The following is a 22,786-nucleotide window of genomic DNA, read 5'->3' as shown; positions in this document are numbered from 1 at the left end:
TGGTATATATATTAAATCAAATACTGTATTCATGGCACCTTAAGTAAAAGCCTACATTTTGCTGCTTAAAGTTTTTGCCAACGACCTTACTTATATTACTGCAAACATTGTAAATTAGAATTGTTAGTTACAACTTGCAAAAGCACCGACTTGAAAACAATGCATGCAACTATACATTTTCCGAGATAAACTCTGGTATTTTTGCTTTCAGCAGCCCTGAATCCGAAATAATGTTATATTGTGGCTTGGGGACTTAGATGAACTTACTGAGATTTGGGGGTGGACTACAGTAGATACACAAAAAACAGACAGCAGTACTTCAATCCAACTGAAAACTGGTTTCTCTTTGCTAGTCTACAGTATATCCACTATTCCCTTTTACTCTGTGATGCTCTCTGGGTTACATACAGCAGAAGTACTGCACAACTATATGTTGCTACAGGGTTGATTGCATCTGTGAATGTTATCTATGTGCGTGACCTGTGTTTGAGCATGTGTGCACAACATGCATGTGTAGGGGTCCCTGGTAATTCAATCAAACTCAACAGCTTGAGTATGCACTGAGACACAATGAGGTCCAGGGACTTTTCTCCATCCAAACACACAGGGAGTAGGAGTTCACTCTGCTAGGAACAGTTATGTTAATCTTTTTTCTTAGCCAAGTTAAACTCAGGACGTGGGGTTGAATCTCAGTCATTCAACCTTGAGAAACAAGCAGACACGAAGGTTCTGCTTTAACAATGCAACTGATCTGAGACGTCATAAAGGAAATGCAGATTAAAAAAAATTCTAAATGAAAAAAATTTGTTTGCGACTATTGATTTCAGCACGCGCTCCTTCAAGTCTACGAGAACAAAGCAGATTGTGGCGCTCCTGTCAAATGTGAAAATCAATCCATGAGTCCAGCCACGCAGGGCTTTAGTTCTGGGATGCTTTGAGCAAACAGGAAATAAAAGGGGGAACAGAGGAAGTACACAGGATGTTGTGTGTCACTGTCTTCTGCATCAGCGTATCAGATTGACAAAACATGAAAAGAAACTCGATGTAATGAACAGGCTTTTTTTTTTTTTTTTTTTTTTTTTTAAATCTTATCACATAATCAGGAGATAAATCAGTAGATGCAGCAGTAATCTGAAAGTATGTTTTGGATAATTACATTCCCCACTAAAGAACATTTGCTAATTACTGATCTCACTCACCATAACAATTACATACCACAAGCTCTGGGATTAGAAAAAAAAAAAAAAAAACAACACATTCTTATGCAGAATTAGCTGCAAAAGGTGCATCATGTAACACACTTTAAAATTGGAATGAATGTTTCAGTGAAACCCCAGTTGTTGGAAAGGAAATAAAACTCAAAGTTAAAATTGACATGCAAGCCTATACGTAGCTGTATTTATGACGGTTGGACCAAATTTCTGATTTACTAGAGTATCAAAACTTCATGTCACTTAAGTAATTTGTATTTAATACAAACTTTATGAACAATACAAAAAAAAAATGTAGCCTACTTTGTCACCAGAGGTCAACTGTCAGTGGGGTGTCTAAGTATCTAAAAGAAGTGTGGATTTTTATTTTATTAAGACAGCCACTGAACAGTGCAACATGTTTCCTAGACAACCAAGCATAATTTGGAGGTACCAGTTTAAGAGATAACATGCGTTAGCTGGAGCTTGTCAGATGTAGAAACCAAGTATATTTACAGTCGTTTCCAAGAAGAAAACCTACAAGTAACAAACTAAACAGGTCGAGAGAAACACCTACTTGTTGTTTTATTTTGTTGAAGCTAGCTGCTAACACATGTTAAGCTTCTAAGACAATCATGCAAACATGAAAGGCTTTTCTCTCTTTGAAATAAATGAGCTGTAGCACTGCAGCAACTCCGCTGAGAAAGGATGCCTTTTTGTATATTTTTCTTAAACCGAGTTAGAGCTGGTGCTGTGTGTTTAGAGCTCCTGTATGCGCAGGCCAAAGATAATGGAGTGCTGCCAGGGTTAGCGCAGCGTGGGTTGCAGCAGTGCAGAATTCATCAACCAGATCTTCTGCTTCAACCGTTTACAACTCTGCTCTTTTGCATGCATCATAAACCCCTCAAAAAGGAACACAGAGATCAGAGTTACTCTAGTTACACAGGCTATTTTTTACAAACATTGGTAAACCAGTAATAAATAAATAAATAGTTGCCAAGTACAATACTGATATTCCAGTTAAAACAGGATTTGTGATCTTGGTTAAATGGCAAACATTTTGCAAAGCTGTATAACATTTGGACTGGTCCTTAAAGACAAAATCCTCATCTGAGAAATCAATTCCTCAGATGAGACCTTCAAGATCAACTTGTGGCAAATGCCTATTTCAAGTTGCATTATAAATGCATGTACTGTGTGGTTCTCAAAATATGAAAACAAAGAAAATAATTCACTACATATTTACCCTACAATATAAAACTGCAGATTTAAGACTTTCACACAAAAGCTCCTTTGCAGACCTCAATTTATTTGTGAAATAGTAATAAAAGCACCCACTTATCGTAAAGGACGATTCACCAAGAGTGAACTGAAAATGTGGTCTAGACACAAAAATATAATGACTTGTGTTTACAATGTTAATATGCAGATGTGTATCCCTGCTGGGAATTTGTATTTACAAACACTGACACGTATAAGTTTACCAAGCAATATATTTTGAGAGTATCCTGTAGTGGTGCAGCCATCAGGCTCTTTTTACAAATCAGTCTAAACGTTTCTATTTATAAGAGGAATCTCATTCTCATGAAGACCAAGATTCGCTCAAGTCTCTCAGTAAGACGTTTTTCTGTACTTCTGAGGACACACATTTCAGGAGACTGATGTTTTGAAAAAACAAAATCGGCATTTATTAGAAAACCAGAATGATAAATAACGTTGTGATGTTTATTACAGATTTAATAAAAAACAAATAAATAAAAAATCTGAAATGGTTCTTGCAGAATATAAAAATTAAAGGTTTATGTATTTGTACAAATACATATCATTTGAGTTGGGCTATTTTGTTAATTTGTCTGATTTTAAAAATGAATAGTTATGTTTACAGAGTTTCTTGAGATGTAACATTGTTCCTTTGGTCAAAAGTAAAGAACGTTTCAAGCATGTGAAGAAAAAGAAAAGAAAAAATCCATGTATGGCATTTCAAAATACTGTAAATAAATACATGCATACATTTAATGTCTACGTGGTTTTTTTTGCTAATGGTTTAATGCGGTGGTCCGCATATTAGAACTGTTATTTTTTTCTATTTGAACCCCTGGGTATATTGCTATAGTATACCATTAACAAACATTTAATGCAGGAGCCAGGGTAGTACCAGTAAGTTTGTTGGTAGTATGTTTTTCACTCTGAAGTATTACAATATTGTTAAAAAAGGGAGTTCCACTGGTTCATTACAATGTATTCCTCATAGTGTGTTGGTGGGTATATATCGTTTAAAAAAAAAAAAAAAAAAAAAACACTGAAAATCAGGCAAAATACAAATGAACAATTAGGGATAGAATGGTCATACTGTGGTTGGAAACTGTTAAACAGATACACAGGAATTAGAAAAAAGAAAGAAAGATAAGAGGAAGAAGTAGTGAAAGAGTGTCAGCAAGTGGCGGATGTCAGTGCCCACAGAAACACAGGTACACGTTAAAATGAGATCATAGGAAAGTCAGGCTGTTGTGTTTACCTGAGTGTGGCCTGTGAGTAGAGAGTGAGGCGGCAGCACACTGGTGATCCCAAGCCTCCGATGACAGGCTGGGGTCAGAATCTACGAGTCAGGGGGATTGGAGGAGGGCAAGCATGCAGGCAATGCACACACAGTGTAAAGCACGGCAGGCAGTGGACAAGGAGGAGGACGAGAATGAGAGAAAAGGAAACAGACCCACAAAATAAAAAGGGGTGCAGGAAACGCAATATATCAGCAAAACCCAGGTCAGTAGAATTGCAAAGAACAAAAAAATAAAAACAAAAAAACGCATTAACAAACATCCAATAACAAGATGCGACACAGATAGCAAGACAGACGAAATGCAGTGCATATATAGACACAGTAAAATAGATATATATTTTAACAAGGTGCAAAGAAGCAGAGATTTTGAGAATGATGGACAAAGAGAAACAGGAAAATGTGGGACAAAAGAAAAATAAAGTTGTGTTAGATCGCTGAGATACACTGTCAATAACAATGGATGAGTTTCTACAGTGTGGTACAAGTCTCTACAGTACAGTAGATACACTAACACAGTAATTAATGTAAACGAGAATAAAGAAAACAGAATGAAGATGATGACTGGAAAATCATGACTCAGTAATACTGAAGTAAAAAAAACGAGAATAAAAACCTCCAGCTGCCTGTACTTAGAAATTGAAATGGTGAACAGTCTGTTTGTGTTGCTGGTTTTCTAACAAGTTTCTTTAATACTCTGAAACATTGTTTTACAGCAAGCGAATCACCCAAAGCCCTGTTGCCCCAAGAAAATGGCACGATATTCAAACACTTGTTTTGGTTGCGATATAATAGAAATGACGCATGCTTTTCAAAAAGAGCATTTTAAATGACAAGAGAAAAGTTGTGCTATTAACATTTAAAAGGACCCCTTAAAAGACACAGTTTCAAAGCAAACCAAAACCCCAGACTGACATATTGCAGTGGAACACCTGTTAAATAGATATTTGGCATTAAGCAAAAATAGACGGCCAAACACTGCCTTTAACAAAAATAAATATAAGTATTCACATTTTCTGAAACCATAAAAGGACCATAAAGAGGAAGCCTTGACTTATAAAAAAAAGTATTACAGCTGTCTTATCAGACAGAAATATGCTAAACAGAATTGTACCTGTAATATATTTAATACAGTGCCCAGGCAGCTGTACACACAGAAGAGAATTTGTTTTTCCTGTGGAGTCCGAGCAGAGTCCCAACATCACTGTGCATCCAAGACCTCTTACCTGAATCGGAATCTTTCTGGTCTCCATTCGCTCCAACAGTAAAAGGTAGTTTTCTTTTTGGAGCCTTTTCTTTCATCTCTTTTCCTCCATCACTTCGGTCCAACTTTGGAGTCTTGTTTAAAGAGACTTTATCTTTATCCTAGCAAAAACAAAAAAAATAGAACGGATATTAACATCAACTAATAAAACAATAAAAATAATAATAATAATAATAATAGTAAATGGTCCAATAACGAAGTATGTCTCAATTTCTCCTTTGCACTAACACAGTGCACATTATACCACAAATTCAATTAGACCAAACAGCTGATTTCATATTATTTATTTTTTTAAGCTTGAGCCAATTGTCAGGTTCTCAATCACTTGTACAGTAAATCTACAATTTAAAACACAACCTATAAACATATATATTTTTTTAATGCGGGCAAATCATAATTGTTTATAAAAATGTACCAGTGAAGCAGTATTTTAAACAGTTAGCCTACCCATTATACAAACAAAACATGAAAGCTATAGTGTATTCTTGGTGTGGTCGTATCAGGTTCACCTCAAAACAAGATGTAGAGTAAATCAAGTACACCTGGTTAAATAAATAGAAATTAGAAGACCTGCGCAGTTAAGCTCAGCTACAGTAGAAGTATTTTTCATTGCTGCAAGACAAGAGAATCAGTGTTTTCATGGAATTCCCCTGCAGCAATGTCCTGTCTACCCAGTGAATTCCAGAAATTACAGGATTTGCAGAGCATGTCTTTTCCATGGAATTTCCTTTTTGACGGTCCTCCACAAACTGCTGGATCCCAGAAGAGGGCATGCCCAAACCCTTTGCTTTGTGGTCTTCTGATACTGAAAACACTCCTAAGAATTAAAATGTGGTGTTTCCAGGTTGTTTCTCACTGTCTACATCCCTGATCTCTAAGGGCTGACCATAACCAACCCCCACCTTCAAAAGACAACGTCTTATGTGCCCCTCTCATGTATACGGACCAACCTGAAGGCACAATGTACAGCAGTGGTGTAGACGAGGGTATACTCACTTTTAATTTGGGCAATATAGTGTTTAACCATTTCTCATAAAAGGGATACAGAGTTTACTCATTTCTACTCTCCTGTGATGTGCAAATCCTGGGTTAAAGACAAAATATTCTAACAGTGAGCACCTGTGTTGTGCTGCTGCATGCAAGACCGACAGTTGAGCTCTCAGTCAGAAATGTGGCACGAGCAGGGGGGCATGGCCACTGGACTGCGTGGTGTGTGTGTGTGTGTGTGTTCTGTAATTGGTTGTTTATGTTCTGTTAATGTTCTGTTGCTAGGCACACTGGACCTGTTAGTAGCCTTCATCCTAGCCCACGAAAGGACCCTCAGAGAACTGTTCACGTGAAGCGCACCGTTGGGTCTGAACAGCAGCTCAGAGGGAAAGACTGTATGGGGGGCTCTGGTTGGCTGAGGGCCAATAACAATGTATCTGTTCATGTTCAATCTATCACTGTTGAATCTATCTGTTCAAGTCCACCAAACAGGGGTGTTCACCCACTTTATTTACTGATGTACAGGTATTGCAGCTGGAGTATTTCAGGTCAGGATAAAAAGGGGAAACATATTTCACCTAGAAACAAAAAAGTCTGGAATCTGAATGATGTGAAAATCCCAGCCTGCTAGCAATAACTGTAGATGGGACTGGAAGAATCTTAATTTCTTCATGATTAGTCATGAATCAAAAATAGTAGTAGTTAATAGTAGTAATAACAAATATGCTATTCAATCGTGAGCAAATAGCCTTTTTTACTATATGTTTTTTTTACAGGCTATGAGTCCTAGCAGCAAGCTATGAAGTGAGCTGCAGAAAATTGCAGGGTATACCAAGAGTGGTGCTCTTTACAAATTACTGGCAGAGTGGGCTTATTGCCCAAGACCAGTCATAAGACTATGTCGTCACTGGGTGCACACAGCTCCCTTCCTGTTTTCCTGTGCTGTTATATCTAGTAAAACACACACACACACACACACACACACACACACACACACACACACACAGAGTTAGGAGCGCTGCATAACACCCTGCTTCAAACATGCTCACTGTCAACTGCCTCCCTGACAGAGTATGTGTTCCCTAGCAACACCATAGCTCTATTCATGTCCAGCTCAGAACCTTATAACACAAGCTATTTAAACAGCTCTGCTGACCTGATAAAATTCCTAGACACTCAGACACAAAGCTCTGCAGGTTCCATAGGTGCAGCAAGGCACAGGCAGTCAATTAAATATACTGGAGCATAGAAAAAACAAGCAAGTTTGGAAAGCAGTTACTGTAAAATTCTCCATTTAACCTAGGGGGGGGGGGGGGGGGGGGGGGGGGGGGGGGGGGGGGGGGGACATTTGCAACATGTTCTATTAACAATGTACTATTTATTGAAACAACCAGCATCTAAATTTTTCTTTTTTGAGAAAAATGAAAATAAATCATCGTTCCTGTTGACTTCATGCAGTATTTAAATAAAATTTACAATTATAGGAAGAGCGCACAATTTATAATTGTACTGTTGTATGGTAAAAGGTTGTCATTCTTAGCTGAAGTTCAAAGAAATAAATACAAATGTTCCTTTCCTCTCTCCTTAATACTGAACTTCTCTTTTCTATTGCTTGAAGCTTTAAATAAAACACTACTTCCTCTGCTGCAGTACAGATGGGAGATATGGAGAAGAGACTATGCTGAAGCATATGGAATGAGGACTGGGAACCAAGGAATTGTAGAGCAATATCCTCTCTCCAAGATCATGTTTGCAGTCTCAACAAGACAAAAGCAAACCCAGTATAGTTTAGTGAGGGTTGATACAGTAGCTGCACCTGATCATTCAGAAAACATATACTTAACACAGCAACATTGACCTTAAATCATAACTTGTATATATTTTGATAGGTAGTACATACAAACAGTGTCATGTTTACTAAACTGTAGCTAGGCTACAATGTTATTGCGTCATTAAAAAGGGTGGCTAACAGAAGGAATAATGTCCATCCAGCTGTGCATAATAAGGCTGTAATTCTATCGAGGGTTTTTGGTGATATATACACAAAAGTTCTAGCTTCAGTGATTTATCAATGTCACAAGAAACAATAGGATTATTTTGCATACTATTAGTTATAATTAGGGATTCAGATTTTTGGTTTTGACCGTTAAAACCAGATAAACTATTGAGTGGCAGCAAATTCCTACAATTCTTTTGAAGGATTGTAACATGTTTGCGAGACTTAAAACAAGATTACAAGCAGATGGCTGTTCTTGCTTGCAAGACTTAAACCTATTATTCCAGTTTGACAGGGAGTATTCACACGCTTGTGGAATTTAAAGCAGAATTGCAAATTGTGATGAAATGTAAAAAAAATGCATTAACACACAAAAACCCTAGAAGAATGTGCCTGTGACCATAAGAATTTAGTTGTAGAAGCCAGCAAAGTAAACAAGGTACAATTGAAAAAGTGTGCAAGTAACATGACAGTTACGAGACTTGAGACAGAAAAAAACCAAAAGTAACTGAAAATATTTTCATACAGTATATAAAAAAAGTGAAATTAATAAACACAGAACAGAAGCCCTAGTTATAATACATGGTGACATAAAAAAGAAATTGTAGAGCTAGCCATGTTTATTTAATAGTGAAAGTGTTGTGAACAACATTAGAAACACACAATTTAAAATTGCAGGCATGTGGTGGAGGAAATTTCTTCCCATCTTCTGTAGAGAACGTAAATCTGCAGGTCACTTGTGTTTGTTTTGGTATCGACAGTGTTCATGTACTGGTGGCAGAGCTTGTTTTTAAAAATTGACGTTAACAGTTTTATCATCAACTTTATTGTACACTAGTCTCAGGCCACCACCTAATCATATTGTACACAGGTCTTGCGTCACCACTATGTATAAGACTATAAAACACTTAAGTTTAAATAATAATAATAAGTAAATGCAGATTACAGATTAAGTTTTTTACAATTTTATTTTTTTATAACCTGCACCAATTCCCATTTGGTCCGTCCCTAACAACCACCACCACCACCTTCGCCGGTGTAACAAAGCAGCTTCTTTCTCACCTTTTTCCCAGTTTGCTTCTCCACCATATCGGTGTTCGGTGGGAAATCCTCCGACTGGGGTGTTTTAGAACCCCCACCCTTGGGCATCGTTCAGCCTTCGCTGTGCCAACCTCATTCACGCTTCCATCGCATCGTCATCAACGGTCTGCAACAGGAAGACATGTCGGTGTTCCATTTCAGTCATATAGGATTTTATTTTGTCATGATATACTATGTACATTTGATGAATAAAACTAAGATTACTGGTACATAACTTTGTGACCCAACTATCGACCAAAAATATAAATACTGGTATTGTTTGTGATGGATCTTCTTATAACATTGTTAAATTAGTATCAGCAAGCAAACACTGTATCAAATAACAGTATAAGGAATGCATTAAAACTAGTCAATACATTGCCCATAGGCAGGCAGCAATAAAGACAGCATTGTAAAAGAAAGTGGGGGAAAAAAAAAAAGCTTAAAACAGGACTATACAGGAAATGGTTGCTGTTTTTAGTAAACATCACGTCAGTGCTAAGAACAGAGTTAGGGTTTAAGGCTTTTAAGCAGTTATTCTAATGTTTCAGAAAGTCCCACAGTATAGAGAGCAAAAGTATGCATTATTTTTCATCAATAACAATTATATAGTTATATTAAAAGTAATGCTGTAAATTTAGGCTTAAAAGAATAGCTTAAACATTCATCCTTTGGCATTTATCTGTCAAACACATCGTCATTTATTTTTTACTCTAATTATTTCAAATGTTACACTCAAAGCGTTCCATTCCAGTTGTTTACAATGCATCAAAATACTACAAAATTGAAAATCAGTGCAAGATCCTTATAAAACACGGTTCTATATTTGGTAAAACCTTTTAATAAATATTATGCACTTTAGGATTTTTCATTTAAACATTTACGGCCTTAATTAAAGCGAGTCCAGCATACAGAGAAACAGGGTTGATCTCACTCTGCATTCATGCATGCTTTATTCCTCTGCGTTTTTTTTTTAATTTCCGCTTTCATGCAGCAAGAGAAGCAGGGTCACGTGAAAGCCACTTAAGAGGAACATAAATAAATGATATGTAGAGAGTTCCTGAATTCTCTCAGCCACAACACATTTCATACTCTGTGTGGAAGACTACAGACGGCCTCTTTTGAAATACCCCAGTAAACACTGGCACGCCACACAACCACAGTCTCCACATTCCCCCGCTTCTGTGGCTCTCCTAATCAAAGACAGCTATTTATATCTGAAATGTAATACTTCTCGCCCCTGCATATGGGGAAACTGAAGCACAGTCTGCTTTAAGCAATTAATCTCAAAGTGACAACAGGGTCATGTCCTGAGAAATTCAGGCCCAATGTTCCAATTAAAAAGCCTACCAAAGATTCTGGAAACAGTTTAAAAGCTGTTTAGAGAAAACAAGACAGAAACAGTACAGTAGATATTTGATCAAACCTACTCAAACATATTCTGTACATGCCTTTCCAAGGGAAAACAGTACCTAAACTACTGTATCACTCATGCACATAATATTCAGATTTAAATATGACAGGGATAGGAAATATTACCACCACACATTTACCTCCACTTTAGGCACATGTGGGCTTGCTTTTACACCATTTAAACCAATTACAGTAAAGAAACACCCACACACATTCTATGAGGTTTTGCTTACTGTAGAGCAGTAGATTTAGAGTCCACATTGTTTTTCATATTGTAAAGTAGTAGATTTAGAATGACCACATTGTTTCATGCTGTCTGCAGTTCCTTTTGAGTTGCACAAGCGGCTGGTAACTGCATGACTTCCCCAAGGGCTTTCTGTTTACCTGCATGCTAGCTTCAGGGTGCGGATGAATTAAATCACTGCAGCATGTCTTGGGTGTGCTGATTTATATTGGGATAGGCAGCTTTCAGGAGAATCAATTACAATGGAGGCTGTAGGGAAGCATTTTGATTACATTTTCATGAATATCCCAAGTATGCATTTTTAATGCACCCAAGAAATTTGTACAACATATAAACTGCAGACGATAAGCTATCTGTAAAATGTTGACTTGCAAATTATCTACATTAAAAGGTCCATCAAAATCAAGTCGGACCTGTACAGTTAGGAAGAAAATACAACATCCTCAAACAGTAATGTAATTGCTGTCACTTTTAAAGTCTACTATTTAGCAAGACCTACTCCTGCAAGATCCGTTTTATTTCTCTAAATGGTGTATTAGACCAGTTTCAAAAAAAAAAAGCTGGATTGAATCATATACTTTTGTTTAATTACACAAAAACAACTGGTGTTGGTAAAAGAATCAATCTATGGAAAAATCTTCTCCTACTAGAACAAATTATACAGAAATCGAATTAATCCATAAAATACCCAATTGAAAAAAGTAGAACACAATTGTACATTACACAGAAGCTCTGAGATGACGCAATCTCATTTTGAAGCATTTGCAATAATAAGACAAGCCGTTTTTCAAGTGGACTTCATTCCTGGAAAGCAGCTTCTCAAGAGGACCAGCTATATTGCCAATTCAAAATCCATTCAACTGTTTATTTCAACTAAAGTCTAAGACAAGCTGAAGTTCACGCACATTAATGCAACAGTCTTCTGATTTCCATTTACTACAAACCCAGAGCAAAACAAACAAACAAACAAACAAAAAATCCTTGTGCAACGAAAATATGAATTCAATTAAGGTACAAGGAGATCACTGAAATACAGTTTAACCACCTTTTTAAAAAAACAAGACAAAAAAAACTCCTTCTCAAAAGAACTGGCAGCACATGGGGATTAAACTACAGTCAAACACACACAGGATCTGGTGTTGTACAAACTTTGAAAGTGTTGTACTTTTTGGCCTCACATAAGGAGGACACTAAGAATAGAGAACATTTTCTGCTGAATCTCCATGGGAGAACCCAATTACTCTCACTTGAGTGGGTCGTCAACTCGAATTTTGCACTCTGCTACAACATTCTCACTTCAATGTGATGCAGTAAGGCAGAGCACCTACTCATACATATACAGACTGTGCTTTATTTGGCTTGTGCCTATGCATTGTTAATATTTTCAAATGTTATTTACTGCTGGTAAGTCACTGGAGGCGCTCTTCACACGAGTCACGTTGTACGCTTTGAGGCGTCCTCCGAGCAGTGACATTCCTCCCGATGGACGCCTACAGCCGCCGATAAATTTGATCTTCATTTAGACAGGTACTTCTTACATGAACAGCATATAATAAGACAGCGATTTCAGTTTCTTTCTGTATACTGTAAGTTAGTGTTTTAAAGGTGGTCAGAATGAATATTACTGTACTTCAGTCTTATGTATCAACACTTTTTACCTAGAACTGTATATCATTTAGATGTGATGTTTTTGGGAAAAACCATATGTGACGGACGTTACACGTAAAGTTTTCCAAACATTAGCTAAAAACTTTCTGTACAGAATATGAGGCATGTTTCCAGCTATGATAACACCAAAATGTAAACCTAATGCAGCCATTAAAGGCTGACATTGACTGTTTGCACTGTGACGGACATACAGATTTTTTAAACAGTCAATTGACAGTTATAACTGTGTGAATTGGCAACTTATATAATGACCATTGATATTTTTTAAGTACCTCTGATTATCTAATGTAAAAAAAAAAAAAAAATGACTATAAATTTTGCAAAAATATATATTTAATTGGTGATAATTAGTTGACCGTGACGAACGTTACATCAAACCAAAAGAAAGGACTAAATTGTTTTTTTAGTTTACATTTATACTTGGCCAGTAAGAGAGGGGTTATAAACTACCTCTTAGTATTAATAACACACAAACAACTTTAAAATTAGAATACTTAACATCATGAACATGCAATGTGCCATCACTCATTTTAAAATGAACAACTATAATTTAAATTAACATAACCATCCAAAAAGGCTATAGATTTGAACACTGAACATCCTCTTTCAGGAATAGCATTTTATCATATCCCTTGAGAGTGGGTTTACATCACTTCAGGGATTGGTTCCCCAAAAGATAAAACCACAGTACAGGCAATCTCTGGAACTGGTAGCACACGCACTATGTCCATTTTGCTGATACAAAAGTCCTGACTGTTGTCACTGTACACAAAAACATCATAGCTTTACCAGGTCTTGACTTTCCTTGCATAAAATTGACCTTATACTCAGATTTCATTGCGTCAGCCTCTGTAATCTGGGCAACATAGCATTTTTCCTGCATTGAAGTACTTGGGTACCAGGCAGTGTCAGGACCCCTTCCCAAGCCTGATCTAGCCTGTTTGGTTGGCTCTATTTCTGTTTTTGGAAATAAAGGTTATTTTTTATGTCACTTGTTTTGCACACTCTGCAAATGTCTTGGCACTGTTCACAATCCCTTTCTTTGCCAACACTGCAGTCCATACTCTGTTCTTAACACAGCCCCCAACCCCATCATCTGCAGCCTTTCCATGACTGCTTGCAAAGAAGTTCCAGCCCAGGTGCTCAAGGCTGCATTCATCCCTGATTAATGGAATGTTTGCAAAATTATATTTTTGCTTAAATTGTGATGCTGTGCCATCACAGAAAAAAAATCAATTGAGGTCAGCCCTGGTGTGCGTTGCTGAAGATCTTTAATGATTGCAGTAACAAACATTGAGACTACATATTTGTCATGTTAAAGATAATCACTGATGAAAGCATATTGAGTAGTGGTATCGGAACCCATCCATGCAACAGCTGTGAAAATAGCAACCTGCTCATGACAGAAGTAGGCTTTGACATTCTGGAGTCCACTTGTTTCTTCCTGCATTGCTTGCCATTCATGACATTGTACTACTTCTGCTTTACACTCAATGAAAATGTGCTGTCCAGTAGCTGAAAATTCTTGCAGCCATCACACTTAAACATACACTGTTCATTACTTCTGTCACAGAAAATGTTCTCAATCAAAGCTGAGGATTTGCATGGAAATCCGGGAACTTTTTTTGGCGATGGTTTGCAACATGAGATTTACATTTTTATGATAATGACACTGACATGAGTCGTGGGGGAGCGCTGACATTGGTAGCACACGTTTAGGCCGAATTTCCTGGAACATGGAGACACTTATTTTAAATGTCCAAATTGTCTTTATTCTCAGCTAAGAACAGCTGATGTGCTTCACCCATTGTCATGACCAAATGTCGTTTCTGAAACCTGATTTGATCCATCTGACTGTCTCACTGAAATTAAGATCATCACAGAAACAAAAGTTTTGCATGGCATTGATAGTTATGACTGGTAATTTATTTCCATGATAAACTTTCACTTACTTTGAAAGATAATCATCTTCAACTAATTTTCTGATGACTGTTTTTCACTTTCGTGGGCTTTTTGGCAACAATCTTTTCACATTATTAACAGCCTTTCCAAATGACTGAAATGGTGTACCAGCCTGTTCTGTCACATTTTCACCGTCTCTGGCACGGTTTTATTTCTCTGTACTTTTTAACTCTCATTCGGGTTTGTTCAAGTTCCTTTGCCTTACTCTCTGCACTTTCTCCCTGTGCTCTCTCCAATCGTTTTCGTTCTCTATTTGTATTCTTGTAAACAGCATGTTTTTCTGGATTAGCCCTCAGTCTTTCCCTAGACAATCTCTTTCTTTCTGCTTCAGACTTTGCCATTGTGTTTACTCTGCAATTTAACATATATACCATTAGAATAGCCATTTAAAAAATACTTGCTGTGGGGAACTTTATTTTAAATAATGTATTATTTAATGTATTACCCAGATAAAATGTTTCTCTGAAAGTCTTCAATATAGTTCAGAATGATACATTTACAAAGAAATACTCAAAGGTGCACCAACTATTATCTTATTAATATTAATCTCAAATCATTAAGTCTCTCAAATCTACCAAAACCTTAAATGTATGTCAATTGTTTTTTTGTTTTTTTTTAAAAAACACACTATTAAAGGCTGACAGCTAATTTTAATCTTACCTCTATTAAATTTCTGGCTTCATAAACCATGCTTGCACCATGCTCCTGTATCAAGTTCCTGGTTTTAAGTCACATGACTTGTTCAAAGTTTTTTTTTAAAGTTTAACACTAGGTGGCAGCACATGTAATGCAATGTAACGTCCGTCACATAACATCCGTCACGGGAAAATAAAGTATAACACCCGAAAAACTTAAATGTACCAATTTTATGGTGCCTACAGATGTGCTTTGCATTTAAAAATGCAAGTGTATATCTGCCAGACTTTTACTGCAATAAAACTTTTTGTAAAAAAATCGTGACGGACGTTGCGTAATTGCCTTACAGTTAATTATATATATTTTTTTTTTCAGTAAAGAAAATATTTTTGGGAAAAAGCTTAAGTACCCAATTAGCTGATACATGTTATACAAACTATTTTACAGGTTGATTTTTTAATTTATTTAGTTAAATAAACATTGAAAATGTCAGCTGATCAAAACAACCTTGGATTAGGGCCAGGGATTTGTATATTTTACAATTTTCACTTAACCTGTTCATCATGCACAGCGAAAATTCATAAACTAGAGACTTCTAGCTTTCAAATGATGTATAACACATAGGTGAACTCTAGATTTAAAATTTAAAATCTAAAAAGGGGTCCCTTTTCATTGTTCCTCCCTTTTGTGAGCAGATCCGCACAAGTGTTCCAGGGTCAAGGATTCTGCTGTTTTCAGTTACCTTTGGTTCAAATTGAAAGATAACATGGGTTTCAAAAGATAAAACAAGGCAGGAATATTTTCTGTGCAGCCCTTTTTAATAGTTTAAATAATTTTTCATGTTTACCCTAAAACGTTAAAAGCCTCCATCTGTGTACACCAACTTTTCTGTTCATAGGTTTGAAGTAGTTTGAATGTTTAGATATATTTTTCAATGGGAAAATCCATTGGAAGGGCATCGGTAGCAATGTTAACATTCTAAATCAACATGGCTAGGCATGGCTCACTGAGATGCTAGGTACAGTAAAGACTGCCCTGGGACAGAGACAGGTCACACCTTTCGTACTATGCAATCCCCTGCTGAACAATAACCAGGGAGATAATTCTAATAAAAAATCAAAAATTCCATACAAAAAGAAAATCTTGACGGGAAGGAAGGCCAACATGTGTATGATTGATAAACCACTAACAGAGTAAAAATGCATAATATATGTAACTGCAACAGCAATGAATGAAGAACCTAACTGGGGTTATTGATCGTTCCAGTAAGACCCAGCAGAAAAGACATGCTGCTAATACAGTATTGATTACTAATGACTGAGACAAAAATGCCTGTCTTAACTAAGTCATCATTTTTCAACCTCCACCCCCTCCCCCCAAAAGGCATTCCTACTACACAAGATTAAGCTTGCATAATGTAGACCACTACATAACAATCTGAGATATAATTTATGAACAGTACATAAATTTATGAGATTAGCACTTGACAGTGGCACTGTATTACAAGAATATGTGTACCAGTAAGCGTACTGAGCACCCACGCAAGCAAGCATCTCTCATAGAGCTGAACACCATGCTGCCTGCATCCTGGGAGGAATTTCTAGGAGGGGGTCAGTTCTAGGAGAGCAAATTAAGCTACTGCAGTTCTATATATTTGTTGTTAATTTCTGCAGCTTTGCCTTTACTGATCGACTTGCACCCTCAACGCTGAAGTATCACTGGCATTTAGCTGAACGGAACAGCTCAACATCAAATCCAGAGCATATTACTGTAAAAGCTACTCCCATTCCTCATTAAGCAGCCTATTCCCATCTACTGTATCACCTCCCACAACACATTACGCACATTTAATACTGAAGCAAGTGTTTAGTGTGCAAGTAAAGTGCTGCAGAATTTAGACTGTCCTACTGTACTCTTGTATCTAGGCAACAGGCCCAAATCATCTTCACAGCCCATGACCTGTGGAAATTAAACTGTAGTCGTCGCTTTGTACATATGTGCAAAAAATCAAATCGCTGGCAAGAAAGTAAATTCTGATCATAAGCACAACTCTTTCTGCTTATTCTGTGCATCAATATTGTACTACTGTAGCCTGGGGATAACCAATACAGTTTATTTTATAAAACTCCATTTCGGGATCCTGCCCTTCACAACCTTGTTTTATAGCAAAAACCTACAGTAGCCAAGTAACTTTTTTACAAAACAAATATACAGGCCCAATGCCCAGACTTCTTAATTTTGTCAAACAGCCATTTACAGATGGATTTGATTTCCACATTATCAAGAGAAGTGTGGAAAAGTATAATTTGATTTATGAAACAGAATCCATGTTTCACTGTTTCTCTGCTTCCTGGATGGCAAATATGAAAGAAAAAACTTCTGTTCTGCATTTCTGGATGTACATGAGCTCTGAAAGTGGATTTGTGAAATTCAAACTTTTGACGAGTGCACCCTTTAATCTGTAATGTTAATCAGCTCCAGTAATGCAACCTTTTAACTTTTTTTTTTTTTTTTTATAAAGAGAATGGTGTGTAAATAGTTTTTTTTTTTTTTTATTGTATTGTACACACTTAAACTACTGTACTGCATTCTTTGTTTTGTAGTTAATTCACAAGGTTAAAGTAAGGTCTTTCTGCCTTTTGGAATATATTTCAACTTTAATAGTATTCCAAAAAATTATCAAATGAATATCTAAATCTTGAACAAATATCCAAACATGAAAATTACATGTTCGTCTCCTAGCACTAGGAAACAGTGTAGTTTGCAATTGCTTCCATAGCCAACAACATTTCAGTATTTTGGAAGAAGTAGGTCACAAATAAAACATGCAACAAATGAGCTAAACGTACAGATGAGTGGTTCATTAGCTCACAAGGCCTATAGTCACAAATTTATATTCTAACACCTTCAAGAACATGTGCATAAGATTTTTCAATGTTGAAGAGAGATATAAGCTAACCAGCATAAATGACATTCGTATGGAAGGCTCGCACTGTAGCTCAATACAAAGTTTTAAGAATACATTACCCTTCGTTTCGGTACTAGTATGGAGACAACGATGGTTTCTGAACTCACATCTCAATTAAAATGATTCTGAATTAAACTTTGCCCTGATTGACTACTACTAAATTTACTGTCCTCTGACAAGACCGAAGGCCAGGCATTTACCCTGGTTAACCTCAGGCTTCATGGAAACCCAGCCTTTCAAAATGATTGGAACAATGGTAGGCATTTTAACTAATGAGAAGCTGGCCAATCAGACAGCGTGCAATGTTCAGTACAAACGCAGGTCAAGCCTAAATAATGTATGTGGTTTAAATTTAAAAAAAGATAGAAAAAAGAAAAAACAAAATAAAAAAGCGACCCATTGTGATGAGTAGATTACATGTTGCAGCAGTAAGCCATTGAGTAAATTATAAAAAGCTACTAGAAAAAATAACCCACATCAATCCCACTGACTTGGATAGAAATAGTTATGACAAATAGTTTGTCAGCATAAAATATGGAGGGTACTACAAATAGCAGTCGCTGGTTCAAGTGCGTTTCTGAAGGGCAGTATAGAGAAAAGTGATTATGCAAGGCTAAAAAAGACAGCAAAGCTATGTACAGTACAACATTTGGACCAACAATAACTCAAATCATTCATGTTAACAGGGCGAATAGTGGCTTCAAAGAGCACGGCTATGTATGCATGTAGCCTATATTGAGCCTGCAGCAAGTGATCAAAGCACTACAGCAGATTGCCAGCACATATTTGTTTTAATAAAAACCAATGTAAGAAACTTGTGCAAGAAGTGCATACTAAAACAGTAAAATTAACAAAGTGAAAGGTTTTAGTATGAATAAGAGTCAGCTACCAATTTCCTAAATGAATATTGGATAGGTAAAAAGCAACAATAAACCAACGCAATGAGAACACTAGTATTCAAAAGCAAGAAGAAAAAAAAAAGAAAACATATACAGTAAGTGTATATTATACATAGTAATATCATATGCATTGAGAAAGTTCTTCATGAAAACCAAGTTGTTGTTTCCATTACATTCTGCCATTTCTCACCACAAACTCAAATAGGTTTCTGGGTACAGTCGCAAGCTAAGTGAGGGCACATGGACGATTAACCGATTAATGAACGTTTAATTGTGACTTGTACAATAAAAGCATTGTGATCAGAAATTATTTACTGTTGCATCTCTAGTTCTCCAGTACAAAGAGAAATTATTCCAGCATCATCATCTTAAAATGTAAAATGTATAAAGCACCCCACCAAAAAACACAACAAAACTGTACAGAAATGATCCCAGAAACGTATGTTGATTATGTGAATATCACTCTTTATGGTAGAAAATGTGTGACACTGTTGGTAGCAGAACGGTAATAAGCTGATCAATACTCCATAGCTGAGAGCAGTGATGTGGTTTTTTTTACAAAAAAAAAAAAAAAAAACAACCCAGTCAGCAGCTTACAAACAGCTCTGCTGCATGCCCCTGAAGCTTGAACACTCTCTCAAGATTTAATAAAGCCAACATCCTCTTCAGGCCACTGTCAGCATCCATAGCACAACATGATGCTGCTGTTCTGGCTATGGTCTGTGTCAGGTGCAGTGCAGCACAGCTCCAGTGTGAACAAACTCTCACTGAGATTACACCTTTGTATGCTGCCTAGTAGTAATAATAGAATAATGACACAAACACACCTATCATAGAAATAAAAATTACCCCTGTCCCTAGCCACACAACCATCAATCCTACCTTCAACTGAAGGTGCCAAACTTTGGTCTCAAAACTAGCTGTGCTAAAAAGTGTGCTAGTAACTCAGTACTCTTCCCCCTTCACTAAATCCCCAACATAAAATAGTAACTCAACTACAACAGTTTAGCAAGAAGACATTGGGTGTCCATTTATGTATGTGTCGAAAACACATTTTAAAAAAATACAAATAATTTACAGTTAAATTATATATTCAGCCAAAGTCTGTCTATATAACAAGTACCCTTTTACTACTACTGAACTGCTTTCCAAGAGTGGGTGAACCAGTATTTTCTTTCTGCATCAAAAAAACAAATAACAAACAAACAAGGAAAGCTTCAAAAGACTATTTCATCACTCCTTTCTACAGAGAGGCTTTCAGCGCTTCAGCCGCCAGCGAACACAAAAAGCTAACAGCTAGGTTTCAGTGCAGTCTGAAAGCACCATTTGGCTCGTATTAGATTTCAGGCAGTTGTTGTGCAGATGCCAACCCACACCCCCAACATCCCCCACCCCCCAACAAAGCCAACGCTGTCCTTCAGTAGGTCATGAAGTTATGGGAAATGGTTTCTGCTTGAGGTGAAAGAATATGCAAGAGTGTGTGTCGACAAGCAGAATACAACAAGACATAACTTAACAGAAGAAGTCAAACTTTCTTCCAAATATAAACTACTTGCACTATAGCAAGTCACATACAATTTGTGAGGAAGAACTGTGTGCCAGCAGCCTTCTTCTGTTAAGCTACATGCCTGTATCAAAAGGCAACTCACCACAACAATTTAACTGTAGCCTGCATTGTACAATTCCACTATTTGTAGTCCACTTTGTCAAATCTCCAGGTTTCACTTTTGTTTAAGTTTAAACCAACAGGTGGAGTTTTAATAAAAATAAATAATATTTAGTGGGGGGCTACATATTGAAGTGGATTGACATTTGAAATAACTGCTTAGCTTTACTGCCATAAAATGAATGTGTCACAGTTGATACAGGGACATATTTATAATTTAGTATTCAGAAAAGGATGTACATAAAACATGTAATTAAAGTGTAATGCTTTTAAAATGAATTGATGTGCTACACTTAATTTTTATTTGAATGATTATCCACAACGCACTTTAAAAGTTAAAAAAAAAATAAAAAAAACTAATGAAAGTTAACTACACATTTTATTGTGCATATGCACAGACTGCGATATTTTCTATCAAAACACCTTTTCTTCTATCATTGTAAAAATAAATAAATAAATAAAAACATGGGGGGGGCACCATGGTACTGCAACATCCTCTAATAAAATGAAGGAAAAAATGTACAGGAAATCTTATACTATACAAAACTACTGTATATTCTGCATTCCCCCTGTCCCCTCTCCCTCGAACAGCCTCATCTAGCCAGAATCTGCAGAACTCCGCCTGGAATTTCCTGTTGATGACCCAGAGCAAATGTCTGATTCTTGTAAAGAAAATTATGAGCCAAAAGTGAATGTTCTATACCAAGCTGCAATTCACTTAAAAGAAAAAAGTGGAGTGAAGGCACTAGAATCTACAGAATTTAACTGGCTCTGGCCAACTGCAATATATTACTGCTGAACTATTTACTACAGGATTTGGGTGCTGCAGGTTTTTGCTTAAGGATATTATCTTATTTACAAGAACAACCACCACCTGGTCTTAGCAGTTGAGCTGCAAAGGCACTGCATCAGCAACTGCAGAGTCATTCGGAGGACAAGGGGCTTGTATTGTATTCAGCTACTCCTGTTTCTCATACAAAGCTTTCTTTTTTTCTCCTTGCATTTATTTTTATTTTGTTTTCATTCTCTATTCTATCTATGCACCAACTTTTGTTTTACTACATAATGCCCTACAGTACAGATCTTGCTTAAATTCATTGCCCCCTGTATCTTTTGTTATATATATGATAAATAAAAACCGTCCATCACAGCACCCAGTTTCACAAATGAAAAGCTTAACAACAACAACTACAACTTTTAAAAAAACCAGGCCATGCAGTATGCCTCTTTCAAACCCACTTCATTCCTTAACTCCCACGACAGCTGTCTGGCCCCCCTCCCCAGCTCCTCTTTTTTTTTATTCCTGTTTTTGCAAACCAATTCCCATGCCTTCTACAAATGATTAGGGACTGCATAACATGGCTTGGACACCATGAGGCCCCAGTGACCAAATGGACAATGAGGACTCCAGCTTCGCTCTCCGAAAGGATATTCATATGCAGATGCTTCTCCTTGTGTGGAGAAAATGAAAGAACTTGCTTTCCCACATTAGAATCATCCAGGCATTTACAAGCACCAAATTAAAAAAAAAAACAAACAAAAAAACATTTTTTTGAGACATTAGTTTTGGTATGTACATAAGAACTTTGTAAAAAGGTAGGGAGAAGACAATTTAAATCTGATTAAAATCCAAACCCCTCAAGAAAACACCACCATGACTTGAAGTTGAAATAAATATGGCTACAGCATTCTGTTCTATACAACTGCAGGGGTTCCAAAACATTCTTGGCTTGCAGCCCCTTAGGACATTTTACAGAGGATCTCTCCACCCAATAAATTCACGGGATGTGAAATAACGTCTTTACAATAACCACTTTTCTTGTATATCTGTGCATTTGGGAATTGAAAATTAAGATTTAAAAAATACAATACAGCAAACATCAAGGTAGTTACATTCGATAAAAACACAAAGATCTACAGTAAAAGCAGTATTTATCTGAATATCATCTCTAGCATGGGAAACATTGCTGTGTCTGGTGTCAGGGTAATTTAGGAAATGTGCTGCAGCCCCCAGAAACCACCTTGCTGCCCCCAGTGGAAATAGGGAATATGCACAGACATAAAAAACAACTTCTCTGCATTTAAAATGATTTGCTGGAAGATTTGATGGAGGAAAAATGTAGGTTTAACAGCCACTTGCGAATTATGTTGTCGTCCGCTGTCCTCCCCCCTCCGAGTTTCAAACAACTCCATTTGTTGTTGAGATCAGGGGAAGTCACGTGCAATTTTATTAAGCGAGTCATTAATCTTGATCCCAGG

General features: G+C 36.8%; 1 protein-coding gene across 3 annotated transcripts in view; it reads right to left on the bottom strand.

Moving 5' to 3' along the window:
• ankrd11 (ankyrin repeat domain 11) overlaps positions 1-22,786 on the bottom strand; it is an 82,099-nt gene that overhangs the window by 14,655 nt on the left and 44,658 nt on the right. Inside the window, exons 3-5 of one of the 3 annotated variants that reach the window (XM_041269016.1) lie at positions 9,054-9,198; positions 4,971-5,109; positions 3,706-3,786 (exon numbers count right to left, since the gene is read on the bottom strand). The exons of 1 other annotated variant lie outside the window; for it this stretch is intronic. In XM_041269016.1, the coding sequence (XP_041124950.1) occupies positions 3,706-3,786; positions 4,971-5,109; positions 9,054-9,140 (307 nt within the window). In that variant the 5' untranslated portion in view covers positions 9,141-9,198. The remainder of the gene's footprint in view (positions 1-3,705; positions 3,787-4,970; positions 5,110-9,053; positions 9,199-22,786) is intronic. One more of the 3 variants, XM_041269017.1, reaches the window with a different exon arrangement.

Source organism: Polyodon spathula, chromosome 13 (genome assembly GCF_017654505.1).
Source record: "Polyodon spathula isolate WHYD16114869_AA chromosome 13, ASM1765450v1, whole genome shotgun sequence".
NCBI classification, from domain to species: Eukaryota; Metazoa; Chordata; class Actinopteri; order Acipenseriformes; family Polyodontidae; genus Polyodon; species Polyodon spathula.
Note: the sequence above shows the minus strand (reverse complement) of the source record. Positions and strands in the feature narration are given on the sequence as shown.